At 42.5% G+C, this 13088-nt stretch overlaps 1 protein-coding gene across 4 annotated transcripts; it reads left to right on the forward strand.

Moving 5' to 3' along the window:
- Positions 1 to 702: 702 nt before the first annotated feature.
- tcf19 (transcription factor 19) lies at positions 703 to 11545 on the forward strand. Of its 4 annotated transcripts, XM_023959939.1 has the most exons (7): positions 703 to 1545; positions 1871 to 1966; positions 4469 to 5387; positions 7168 to 7337; positions 8130 to 8520; positions 8642 to 9146; positions 9358 to 11545. In XM_023959939.1, exons 3-7 carry the CDS (start codon positions 5102 to 5104, stop codon positions 9701 to 9703), a joined length of 1698 nt encoding a protein of 565 aa, XP_023815707.1. In that variant the 5' UTR covers positions 703 to 1545; positions 1871 to 1966; positions 4469 to 5101; the 3' UTR covers positions 9704 to 11545. The 4 variants fall into 4 exon arrangements, with proteins under 4 accessions (XP_023815707.1, XP_023815709.1, XP_011479621.2 ...); XM_023959941.1 differs by lacking the exon at positions 703 to 1545 and having other exon boundaries at positions 1849 to 1966; XM_011481319.3 differs by lacking the exons at positions 703 to 1545; positions 1871 to 1966 and adding an exon at positions 3813 to 4030.
- The last annotated feature ends 1543 nt before the right edge of the window (positions 11546 to 13088 follow it).

The raw sequence follows: 13088 nt of genomic DNA on the forward strand, positions 1-13088 counted from the left end.
GTTGCGTGAAAACACCTACTTGACTCTGAAGACTAAACAGAAAAAAAAAGACTTGAGAACGTGTTGCCAGAGAGGGCTGATTAGAATTGGTCCCTAAACATCCAATAAAGGAAAATAATAATATTATTCACCACCAAACTGTTTTTAATGTGTTTTCAATTTTTAATTTATAGAAACATATGTTTGGTCTATTTGAAAAACAATGCAATTTTAATGAATTAGTTATTTAACACAGGTAAAACAACAATTCACAAAGTGATCTGTTTGGTTCAGTTTTGAGGTTTTTTTTTTGGTTTGACAGCATCCTATGAACAGACGGGAATATTTAATTGCAGCATGATCTTGAAATAGATCAGAATGCAAAAACAACGCATTGCATTTCAAGTGGCAACAATGTTAAAATACAAAAGATAATCTTCATTTCTGAGTAGAAAGTTATAGAAATACAGTGGAGAGACAAAAAATGTAACCAAAGCTCCTCTTGTGTCTTTTCAGCAAAGAACCAGAAACTTTGTCTACAAGCTGACAGATTTGAGGAATAAAACTTTAACCTTCACTGACCTGTAAATGACAAAATGACAAATCCCTGAAACTCAGAAATTTTAAACAGCTGAAACTTAATGTTCAGCTTGACTCTGTCTTGAAATTTAATTTAAATTTTTTAGCACTTCCATTGTCTACTTTTTTTAAAACGTATTTTCTTTTCATTTCATGCGGCATTTTTACTCTATTTATTTTGGATGCATAAATTCTTAATGCTGAGCTCATTAATGTGTAGTTTTATTTGCATTAGGAACAGGGGATGCTACAGTGTGCAGGTTCGATTATTTTATATAAGACACAATTCTCCAGAGATCTGCTAAATAGATCCTAACCTTGTTAAGCTTTGCAATCACCGTGAACCTGCAGAAACTAACTGGCACAAGTGCTGCAAAAGAAAGAGCTAAACAACAAGAGCTGAGGTAAGTTTTAATTGTAATTTCACAACATGGTTGCAATATTTAAGACACGTGAGCAGCTCCCAGTCCAATGAATTTTTCGGCTAAGTAGAGCATTTGACCTTATTGACAAATTAAATTAAGTATAAATAAATAAAATATGTTCAAGCTATCTTAAATGTTGTGTAGCAGTTATAACTTAGTCCTGAATTGGGCTCAGGTTAAGAAAGTACTAAATGTATATAGTTTGCTTACTCAAAAACAGTTTTTGGCCATGGTTTGGTTGTGATTTGTGTTTCACAATGTCAAATATTTTAAAATAATATTAATATGTATCATAGATTACATATTGTGGACAGAGTATTGAGGCCATTGTAAAATGCAGCGGTTTTTCCAAGCTACCAGTAGCTTTAAAAAGCTTTAAAATGTGTTTAACATTTTAAATTTTTTTTGTAGATGTGAGCTGAGTTTCATCGCATCACAAATGTCAACCTGCAAAATCAGTTTTATTTTGACCTGGACAGACACGGATGCTGATCTTGTTGAGACAGAAGGCAGCACGAACCGGAAGGCTCTATGCGACTTTCTGCACATCTATGATAACCGGGTGAGGTGTAACTGCATGGCATAATCAACATTATGCATTAGTATAGCTAAAATAAGGGACTGACTTGGGTCGGTTCATATTAATCACTGAGCGTTTCTAATTCAGTGACTGTAAATGTTTACTTCACTGGAGAAAAAAAATTCAACGTTGATCCCAATGCATTTGTAGTTATAAATGTAATGTCATCTTATGTTTAGTGTATTTTTTTAGATAACAGTACAATTTAAAGATAATTTAAAATACTAGATGAACTGAACTGAGCAAGACAAGGGTGAAGTCATTTGAAATATGTTTGCCATATTAATTTGTATATGTCTCTGTGCAGCAAGAGCAGACTGCTGATGTCAAACGTACTCCTGTCCTGCACTGGCTTCCAAAATACAAATGTGAGGAGGACCCACAATTCTTCAAAGTTTGGAATGTAAGTACTTTATGATGGATAATGGTTTATTCACTAAATAGTACCAATGACAGTGTGCTGGTTAATACTCCAGCCATGTAGGCAATATAACTTAACCAGAAAGTCTTGCCAAAGCAATGTTGTGTGGCAGAGCACATAGTCTCCAAAAAGTCTTGGAGACTTTTTGGACAAAAATGTTGCACTCCAGCTCATCTGTACCTGACCATGGATCCTGCCTCTGGCTCGTCTCACACCCCCAGCCATCCCCTATTTCATTTGGATGAAGCCAATCTGATGGACTTTAAATATGTAGTTGTTAAGATAGAACATTTAATTCTTCGACTGTCCGTCCTGGGGGAGGATCCCTCCTTCATGTGGACACTTAAAATCTCTTTAATTATCTTAAAATGTCATTCAATATCAGGTTGTCGTCTTTTCATAAAGTTTTTTCCCTCAAACGATCAATTCACTCTCTTTAATACTACACTGTTTTTTTAAAAATTAAAGAGTCACCAAAGCCAGACATCAGCGGCACCTCTGTTGGCATTTGACCGTCAACAAGAACAGTACAAGTTCAGTGCATTTCTGTCAGCTCAGTACAGCAGTGGTGGAAGATGAGCTTGTGGTAGGCGACATTCCCAAATGGGTATTCTTTTGAGTGCCAATGTTTTTTGGGAAAGGGCAGCCAAAGAAAAAGTTTTATGAGGGAAAAGTGTAAAAAAAAAGGCTGATACTCAATTTTTGCCTTTCTTGAAATGCAGAATGTTTTTTTTTTTAATAAAGTTGTATAAGGAAATGGTGTAAAAAAGATTGGTGCTCATTTGTTTGTTTTAAAGACTGATGTATTTTTTAATGGCTGATGCACTTTTTTTTTTACACAAATTGTGCAGTGTTATACGTTTTCCACAAGTTGTTCAAATGTTATTGTGCAATTGTTTTATTTTATTCAACTCAAACATTTTAAGTTCAAATTAACTTATACTTTTTATGTAAGTTAACTTAAAAATTATTATGTAATCGATTTCCTCAAATATTTTGAGTTCACTGAACTTATTCGGGTTTACAGTGAATCTCTAATCTTTATCTATTAAGTTTGACGACAGCTTGCAGAGAGGTGTCTGCCAACATCCCCACAGTCATTATAATTTCCCCCTCAAACCCCCACAGGTATCTAGGACAAAAAGGTCATTCTTTGAAATGACTTTAAGTTTGTAATTATCAAGAATTTGATTACAAATTCGAAATACAGTTAATTTAAATGTCATACATTTCTTTTAAAGTGTCTGTAAAAGATTTATTTTATATGTCTAAACCCAACTTTTACAGCTTGGGAGCATCATAATTTCGTTGCGTTGCACACAATGACAATCAAAGAAATTTAGATTCTGACCAAATCTAATTCTTAAAAATCATAAATTTAACTTCCATTACTGTGTTTGTGGACATATTGTTTTAAATGTACAATGTAATCTAAATTGTGCATAATTAGATAAGTATGTTAAAAAACAAGATCCTTTTTGATATTAAAATATATGTCAAAATTTACACCCTACTTAAAATGTAAAGAAAAAGCTGATGCATAAAACGTGATTAATTAAAAAAAACTTGTTTAAAATTAATAGCCAGAATATCCAAAATAGAGGCGATGCCATATATTTCACATTTTCCAAACAAAAATTGAATAAATATTATGTAGATAAATGCTTTAATGGGAGGACTGTATAAAGAGAAGTGTCGTCAAATAACCGGTATTTCAGCTAAAACGGTTCTATGGACTTGTTTAAGAAATTCAGAGGAAACCAGGAAGGCGCCATCTTGGCTTTCAGCCAATTGGGACAAAAACCGGAAGTGTCGTCATTTGAAGCGCACGGAAGCATCGGGAGTGGCGCGCCAAATTTCAAAGGACTTCCTCCCGGGAGGGCAGAGGCGAAGAAGTGCTCCCCCGCCGGACGGCAGCGGAGATGAATTACCCTAAAAAACTATTTTAATACAAAGCTTGTGAGTTTATTTCGGGAGCTGAGTGGCCAATGAAGCTGTTCGGAGTCTTTCTGGAAATGATTTCCCGTGAAATTGGCGCGTTTTGTCGTAAGTGGGCGCTCTGACTAACTAAGTTGTAGTACAACTACTAAGTTAACGTCAGCTAGCTGATCCTCCTTCTGTCGAGCCACGAGCCTAAAACCGTGACCAGGAAATCTCCCAGCCTGCGTAATTTCAGATTCATTTCGATCGCTTAAAACTATGAATGATATCAATGTTTTAAGAGGTTTTGTTGAGAAAATAAATAGTTTTGAACGTTAGCTCTGATTTAGGTTAGTTTCTGTGTCATTCTTTGTCTTGATCCCGTTCGCTCTCGCGAGTGGAGATCCTCCTCTGAAAATCTCATTTTTGCTCACAGTTTTAGTCATGTGATGTCTTTAAGTGGTGAAATGGGTCAAATATTTAACAAAACTCAGGCAGGTTTTGACATTAAGCACAGCAAATATTCTCATTCTTTTGTTTTTCTTTCCCCTCCTGTTTCTGCAGATCAGACAGCTGTTGAAGCCTGTCAGACTTCCCACCCGTGACTTGGTGGATGACTGGGACTTTAATCCTTCTAACCCCTACAAACATGCAAAAAGGAGCTTTCTGCATCCTTGGACATTAAAAAAGAAGGCGCCACACAAAAGCTTCGTCTGTCAACCTTTCTTAAGGCTTTAGTTTAGTGCTCCGTTGCACCTGCTGTCCACATCAATGCAGCTCCTTCTGTTCAAACACAGCCTCATGGTTTACACCCCAGGGGGGATGTGGTGTGTCTGAGCCGGGGTGCATTTCCACCCTTCGCTGTCCTATACAGTGGTCTAAATCTTCATTATTAATTCATACATGCACAGAGGGACAGCAGCTCTGCATACTAATGCAGACACCTGTTGCTGGAAGCTGCTGCTCTTCTCTGTGACCTTTTGCTTGTGTTGCTTTCACTTTGTTTTTATGAGGCGGCCTCCTTTCGTGTCAGCTGTCAGCTCCAACACTTTCAGTTTAGCTTCTCCTCTACAGTAGAGTTGAATCTAAGGATGGATCACCTCCTGTAACTAGGAGGGGGGGGGGGGGGGCTGTCACAGCTTGGGGGTAGCCCCAGGACAGAGGTGGGAGGGGGGGGCTTTTAAAGTTGGCAGAAACATGAAGTCTGCAGAAATGCTGTCCGGGGCGCAGCCGTGCTTTCAGCTGCTCCGGATCGGGCTCTCGACGGGTGACTCTGCCCGGGACTTGTACACGTTCAGGCCGGCGCTGAACCAATCGGTGTTCCGCCTGGGACGGGCGGCGGAGCTGTGCGACGTCACGCTGGAGTCGGCGCTGGTGTCCCGCATCCACGCTGAGCTGCACGCCGAGAAGGAGGCGAGCGGTGATGACGGGGAGCAGCAAGAGGAGGGCTGGAGGGTGCACATCAAGGACAGGAGCAGTCATGGTGAGAGGAGGCATGGGTCTCACACACAGATGTGGAGATGCTCACACAAGTCATTCTGATAGTGAAAGAGACAGAAACACGCCTGCTTATAGGAAATATAGGCCCTTCTGAGAGAAAGGAAGACCTCACCGTACCAACGACATTAACTGAAAGGCTAAAAGGATAAAAGGTTCAAGCTATTTAGTTTTGCTCATTTTCACATGAAAAGTGAACGGTGGCAGCTGATAAACAAAAATCTGCGAAACCTTTTCCTTTGCAAAACCCTTTAAAGTTTTAAAGACGCTTTCCTGCCACTTCAAAGATGTGCCGTCAGCTTGGTTTCCTCTTTTTGTTGTTTGAAACCACGACTGAAGTTTGTGTTTGGCCCTTAGGTAACCTAAAAACAGAAGCCCCAGAACTGCTGGAGACCGAACCTTGAAAGTGAAACAGGCACCATCTGCTTGTGCTGCACTTTATTTATTTTATTTCTCCCCCCATCAGCCTGTCAGGCGTTAATCATGTGGGAATTTGGAAGCGTACCGGCTGCGGGTTCCCACTGTGCACGAACATTTAAACTGGTTTGTTATTAAAATAGTGTTAAAGAGCAACATGGATGCTGCATTTGAGGAGAGCTGCTTCTGTTTGTCACATCATCAGATGATGCTAAATCACCTTTAAGAAGACAAAGAAAGAAAATCTTTGCAGCTTCTCACCAGAAAATGAGGGATATGTGATGAAATAACTGACAACCATTTAAAAATCGATCAGTTCATCAAGAAAACTTGATGCTAATAACGTTTTTTTAATTGTTTGTTGGAAATGAGCAAATTGGAAACAAAGGCATTAAACGAAATTTAACAGATGTCACAAAAATTCAGTACAAAATTGAGAAAATTTAAAACGGTATACCTTTAAAATATATAGGTTATTTTAACTAATCAAAATTACAAAATGAATAAAGAAAACTGTTGTTTCAAGCAAAAATATTTCTATTGCATACCAGTATGCTTTGGATGGAAAGGTTAAACTATTGTACCAATCTGAGAGTTATTTGTTTTAATACATTAAACCATGGCTAGTATGAGACAACTATAGGCTTTTTCCTTTTTCCTTACTTACTTATTTGCAAATTAAAAAAAACCTTCATTTTTCTGACTTTTTAGTTTTTTGTGCTGTTTTGTAAAAACACAAACCCAAACCGAAACCCAAATAGGAATCGAAGTTTGAACTGGATTGTAGGGAAAGTGAATCGCAAGTGTGCACACAGACAATTTGGAGCAATTAGTGAGGAGATATTAGCAAACAGATGAACAGAACCAGAAAAAGAGAGGTGGAAGAAAGCGGTTAGGACACGTTTGGAAGCAGCGCACATCTCTGAAAATCAGATGTGAGCGATGAATGCGGAGAGTGGAGCGTCCCGCCGTCACTGACTGACAGACTGAACTCCACTCCGGCTGTCTAAACGCTCAAGTAATTTCACAGTCTGTTTCCCCCGTTTGCTCTCGGACCTGCTTTGGTATTCAGCGCCGCGTGTGGTACGGCTGCCGCTGTCGCGGACGCCTGATTGTCTTGTTGCCTTCCAGCTCTTTTGGTTTAGTTCCGTCTCGCCGGCTGTTCGACATTTGCTTTGAGTGGTAAACAAATTGATAGTCAACAAATGATCATTTCAGAGCTCCTCTTGATGGTTTGTCTGACACTTGTATATTAAAATGAGTCTGATTGTCTGGCCTCCGGCGACTTCCTGTTCAGCTGTGACTGTGATTTCTGCAGAGAATCTCAAAGCTTCTCCTCATGTTTTTAGGCACATGGGTCAACGACGTGCGCCTCCAGTCCAGCATCCTGTGTGAGCTGTCCGACGGCGACACGCTGGTCTTTGGGGGTCAGTCCTCTCCAGGAAGCCCAGAGTTCTACTTCCTGTTCCAGAAGGTCAAAGTTCGGCCACTGGACTTTGATGCCATCACAGTTCCAAAGGTAGCTACCGGGTCAGAGGAGGATCCAAACGCAGACGAACATCAGAGATTTAAAAAACCTGCCTCCGTTGATGCAAATTATTTCTTTTTATTTTTTTATTGTTCTCTACAAACCAAAAACACTTAAAAGCTTAGTCCTCAAAGTCTAACAATTACTGATTATTATAAAACATTTTCAAAAATGTATGTCAAAGTGTTTCAGAATAACTTAAAAAGGTGCATCTTATCTTATTAAAGTCCCACTTCACCTTTTGATTTATTGTGAAGCTTTTCCGGTGGTCTTTTTAATAATAATGATGTCGTTTTTAGGCCAAAAGGAAAAATTCTGTGTAGTTTTTTTAGGACATAGTTACTGCAGAGCGGCAGGAGTTCATTAGGAAATTCACCTCAAAGTTGTGGGTGGGAGTGGTAGCACGGAGTAAGCGTGACCCCGTTTCCCATCATCTGAAAGTTTTTATCTTGTAAGATAGTTTAGATGAAAATCTCTCCTTCATCACTGCTCGTTTTGTGTTCCTCCTCTTCATGCAGCTTCAGTTGCGTGAAGAAATTCCTCTTGTTTGAAAAAGCTTGTTTGGTAAAAGCAGATGAGGATCAGCAGAAGTGAGCGATGTTAGAGATGGAAAAAAACCTGGTTTAAAACATTCTGATCCACAGAATGTAGCCGAGCAACAAAACAATTCATTTATGAAATGATCATTCTTATTTTCCAGCAAAGAAAAATCAGGTCATTCACTTTTTTTGGGCCTATTTTTATTATAATTCTTTTAAAATGTGTATATCTCTTGTTTTTCAGGCAGGAATGTTCTCCTCCGACTTACAGAACCGGATTCGAACCAATTTAGACCGAAAAGTGACGGCAAACCTGGACCTGTCCAAGCTGTCCATCAACCGGGCCACCGTCATCCTCAACTCCATCGGCAGCCTGAGCAAGATGAAGGGCAGCGCCTGGACCTTCAAGAGGAGCCACAGCCAGGAGGGGGCCGTCTCTGACCCCGGATGCTCCTCCCCCCCGCCTTCTGTGGGTTTCACCTCCCTGCTGCCTCCCTCCACGCCTCCGGCCGTCTCCCCTGCAACATCGATGTCCACTGCAAAGCCTGTGCCGGCGGCGTCCAGGAGCAGGAGGAAGTCGGCGCACACCGTCCTCCTGGAGGACGACAGCTCGGATGAGCCCAGGAGTCGAGGAGGTAACGGCCAAAAAGTTCATTAGTAGTTTTGACGTCATGTCTGACATTTTTACCAAGTTGGACTAACAGCAACATTGTTGAACCTCCAGAAAAAAAATCAAAGATTTTCTCTTTTGGTCAGCTTTGACGAGAATCGTGGATGAAGCGCCGAGAGCGCGGCCGAAGAAGAGGCGGAGGCTCTACAAGTCTGAGTCGGAGGGTTTCACTTCCCCGGCCCCACCCCCTCTCCAGGCCACGAGCCACAGCGCCATCCGGAGGTCACTGGAGGTGAAGCCCTTCCCCGCGGGCATCAGGACCATCGGCAGCTTCCACGGCGCCGTGACCAACAGCCACCTCAGCCAGCAGGTCCTCCAGACCTCCATCAGCAGCCTGTCTGTCAAGCAAGAGGTGGAGGGCTCGCAGCGCGTCAGGATGATGGTGCACGGCAACATCAGCGCCTTCCGCCAGCGCAAACCCGCCCACTGCTCCCCGGCGGCACAGAGAGGGAGGCGCAGGGCCAACAGCGCGCCAGTCTTCTCCCCTCTGATGGTGGGCGGGGAAAACTACAGCCTGGCCCCGCCTTCCGTGAGCCGCACAGGGGAGAGACGAGGCAGGATGCAGCTCAACAGATTTCATCATCCGACAAGGTGAGATCTGTGATTCTAAAAGTGGCGTGACAGATGTTGGTACGAGGTGGTGTCTCACCTCATGCCCCAGGTTAGGAGCTCCTCCCCCTGTGGCGTTCTGTTCTGCTGGAGCGTGAGATATCACAGTGAACGCTAACAGATGGCGGCTTTAATTAAATAGATGCAGCTATTTTGGTTAACCTCCTCTTCCTCCATCTTCCTGTCTTTTCAGTAAACGACGAGGCCGCCCCAGAAAACATCCCCTTCCCCCCTGCCCGTTCCCGCCCTCCCCTTCCTCCTCCTCCTCTTCCTCGTCCACATCCTCGGCCTCCTCCTCCTCGGGTTCCTCGACTGGCTCGTCTTCCTCTGATGACGAGGATGAGGAGGAAGAGGAGGGTGCGGTGGGCGGCGTGGTGGAGCCGTGTGCGGCGCCGCGGTGCCGGCTCCCCCAGCAGGACACGGTTCAGTGGATCCAGTGCGACGTGTGCGACGCCTGGTACCACTTAGACTGCCTGCACGTGGACCGCAAGAAGCTCCTGAAGGACCCCAACGCCGACTTCCACTGCGGCTGCCGCTGACCTCCCCCCCCCTCAGAGACCGAGCGTGAGCCTCTACATCCCAAAGCTGCCGTGGTTGACCTGTCAGACATGTATTTCCTGTAGTCCTAAAAGTAGAAATCTTCCTGCTGTGGTCACTAAAGATGGAAACGATGCTCTCAGTTTCTTCACAAAGCTCAGGTGCAGCTCAGGCGGAGAAAGAGAAGGAGGAGGAGGAGGAGGAGAAGGAGGAGGAGGAGGAGGTGCACACTTAATAATAGAAGGCTGGATTTCATTTGGCTTTCACTGCCTGGAGAGGCCGGATCAGAAATAAAAAAAACCAGAAGTGGCTGAAATCTTCCATCTGTGGCTGCTTGGGGTCAGAGGCGGAGCGGCATTCAAAGGAACTTATGACACCTTTCTGAACCAGAAGGTCCCATCTGCTCGTTCTCTGTAGGCCAGCTGTCCTCCGCTCGGTTCTTCCTCTGCGCCTTCAGTCATAATCAGAAGCTTTCCAGTATTCAAACATTAAGAAATGCTTAAGGAGGCGCCCTCTGCATCATCTAAAGACGTTTGGACTGTTTGTTTCTTTTACAAACGTGTGGTGACGAAGGCCCCAAACGGCCAAAAGGAGGCCGACACCCACCACCCATCTGAACCCCCTGACCCGTATGTTGGTTCTGACTGCGCCCCCCTCCTGAATGTACCCTCAGTAGCTTTGACTTCAAGCTCCACTGAAGAGACTGGTGTCGGCTGTGGCCTCACACGAACGCTAACAGGGTTTGCTCTTATCACCTGTGGCAGAACTGCGGCTTATTTTAGAGGAAAAAAACGCCTAAACTAAATCAACTTTAGATTTTTAACTTGTTATTCCCAACCGTTCACATACAAGGAAAGAAAGAGAAATAATTATTTCAGAGTTCAGTTCAATTTCACCCACTTTGGCCCGATGTCGTTGGTGTTCTGGCTTTCTCGTTTTTCATTTTCATCTGCGTTTTACACTGAAATGATCTTTTTGCATTAAGTTGCTCATAAATCCTCCTGCTGCTGTCGTCACACCAAACCACTTTTGTGTGCAACACCACCAAGACCTCAAACCGTCTAAACACGTCTTCGGGCTGTTTGGTTGACTTTAGTTTGGGTTTCCTAGTTGTAAATGAAAACAAAATGATCTTTAAGTAAGTTTTGAATGTTTTTTGCTGTATAGTCTGTATGTGGGCATCCTACGTTCCGTGTCTTGTTAGATTTTGAGCTCTTTGCCAACTTTTAGGGGGGAAAAAAAACAAAGTGTGGCATCTTCACCACATCACTCGTTAGCGCTCCTGAGTTAACGCCCGCCGTGCTGCACCTGCTCTCTGCTCTCGTGTGGCAAAGCAGGTGTGGGAAAACCGCTGGATGCAAACTGCATTAAAGAGGCTTGAAGCCCACTGAGCGCTTTTGGCTGCAAAGAGAACCACAGGAACCACAACCTAGACAGGTGGAACGGTCCATTTTTGAACAATGGGAGTTTGGATCTGCACACTGTATTGGTATTATAAAACTGTCATCTCATTTGGTGCACTTAAAATGTAATTTAGCACCGATAGCCGTTTGGTCTAAAATATTACAAGCAGAAGAAGAACAAAAATGTATTTTATGTTTTGTTTTTTATATTCCTGCAAAGATACATTAGCACAAAATTTAGAAAATTGTTTAATTTCATCAGCTTTTTGTCATATTTGCATTCAACAATCATTGGGAGTTGATGAATGATTTGCTTAAAAATCTTCAAAAAAAAAAAGCTCTTTCTGTGCAGCGTTTTACTCACTAAAGCCTCTAAGTGCAGGGAAAATTGAGATGCATGCTTCCAAATTAAATGCACAACACTTCATGAATGTTTAATAACGATAACCCCCCCCCCCCCCCCCCCCCCCGCACCACTTAAAAGCGTCTGATGAATAACTTCTTACTTGGGCTTTCAGGCCTTTTCACAGATTAAATGGAGTCTTTGTTTGGAGTAATGCAGTTTGATTCTACAGTAGGATGTTTTTGGTAATTTAAAAAAAAAAAACCCTGCACAATGCTCCACTTGTGAGGTAAAAAGCACGGAGCTAATCAAAAGAGTTGTTTTGTAAATGGGCACATGTTTCATAAATCAGTTTCTGCCAGCGCTTTGATTTGCAGCTTCATAGCACTCCGCTTTGACACCGCTTTAATTATCAGGAACACAGTCTGACTGTTGGTTTTCTGGGTTTGTACAGAATTTAAACGCTCGTCATGACTCTGATTTGCCCCGAGCATCAAAGTTATCAGAAGAAAAATAAAGAATATTCAGAAAGTAAAGCTTTGCATTATCTGTCTGCATTATCACCGTCAATTTTTTTCTTCTTCTTCCTCTGAGACGAGGAGGCTTTGATCAAAAGAACATTTGAGTTGTGGATTTCTTTAAGCATCCTGCCTGGATTGATGAAACATTCAGATAGATGTTTTTCTTCAGTCTTTTGTGTTTAGTAGAAATGATCCCTGCGAGCAGAGCTGTGATGAATCTGCTTATTTTCCGTCTCTTTGAAATGGGCATGGAGGAGAAGAATTCGGGAAGCAAAAGACGGCATTTGAAGCTCATTATCTGTCGGTTAGACTTCATACTGGCACCTCTTATCTGGCTTCTCCATGCATGAAGACTCTCATTCGGTCGGAGCTGAACGTAATGACCACGGGCGCAGATCAGGCAGCACCATCACCTCTCAACCAGGAGGTCCACCTTTGAGTTCTTTTCTGTTAGGTTGTTTCCACAAGAAGTTTGTTGGATCCTGCTTTTTCTGCAGCTCTGAGTTTGGAGGGTGAATTAAAAAAGCATACAAACATGATAAAAAGAGTAAAAAACACACGTTTATAACATTGGATTGATGTTAAAATGATGTTCTTTTGATCTATTTTCAAAGCTTTCCCAGTTGTCTTTTAGGTATGATGCTAATTTGAGCCAACATCAATAAACCGTTGTCTTCTGGGACATAGTTTCTGCAGAGCAGCACTAGTTCATTAGAAGTTGCTGGTGGGAAAGCAACCCCACAGCCCTTCCCTTCTCTGTTACTCAGAGCTCTGAAGGCTTTCTCGCTAGCTTATTGCTGGTGCAACAAAGCAATATTCAACCAAAAAAATCACCAGTTGGGTAAAACGAGCCTCTCTCAGGACGGTCGAACCCCGGCTCACGTTCCATATTAGTGGGTGAACAGTGCCAGCGCTGAAGAGGACAAGATTGGAGCGGCGCAGGGAGCTTGCGGTCTGCCCAACATATTTTCACCAATGAGCTCTTTGTCTACTGATTCACAATTTGAATAAAGAAATACTCAGAAACGCAATTTAGCGCCCGATTTTCTTTCTAACGTTAACTTTTTAGTTGCTGATGAAGAGAACTGTATCAAGACTTGAAGGTTCATGGGATTTCGTC

Source organism: Oryzias latipes, chromosome 11 (assembly GCF_002234675.1).
Source record: "Oryzias latipes chromosome 11, ASM223467v1".
NCBI classification, from domain to species: domain Eukaryota; kingdom Metazoa; phylum Chordata; class Actinopteri; order Beloniformes; family Adrianichthyidae; genus Oryzias; species Oryzias latipes.

Excerpts from the sequence above, each read along its gene's own strand:
- tcf19 (XM_023959939.1), top strand. The coding sequence starts at position 5,102 with ATGAAGTCTGCAGAAATGCTGTCCGGGGCGCAGCCGTGCTTTCAGCTG. Across the intron at positions 7,338-8,129 it reads ATGCCATCACAGTTCCAAAG|GCAGGAATGTTCTCCTCCGA; the intron begins GTAGCTACCGGG and ends CTTGTTTTTCAG. Across the intron at positions 8,521-8,641 it reads TGAGCCCAGGAGTCGAGGAG|CTTTGACGAGAATCGTGGAT; the intron begins GTAACGGCCAAA and ends TCTTTTGGTCAG.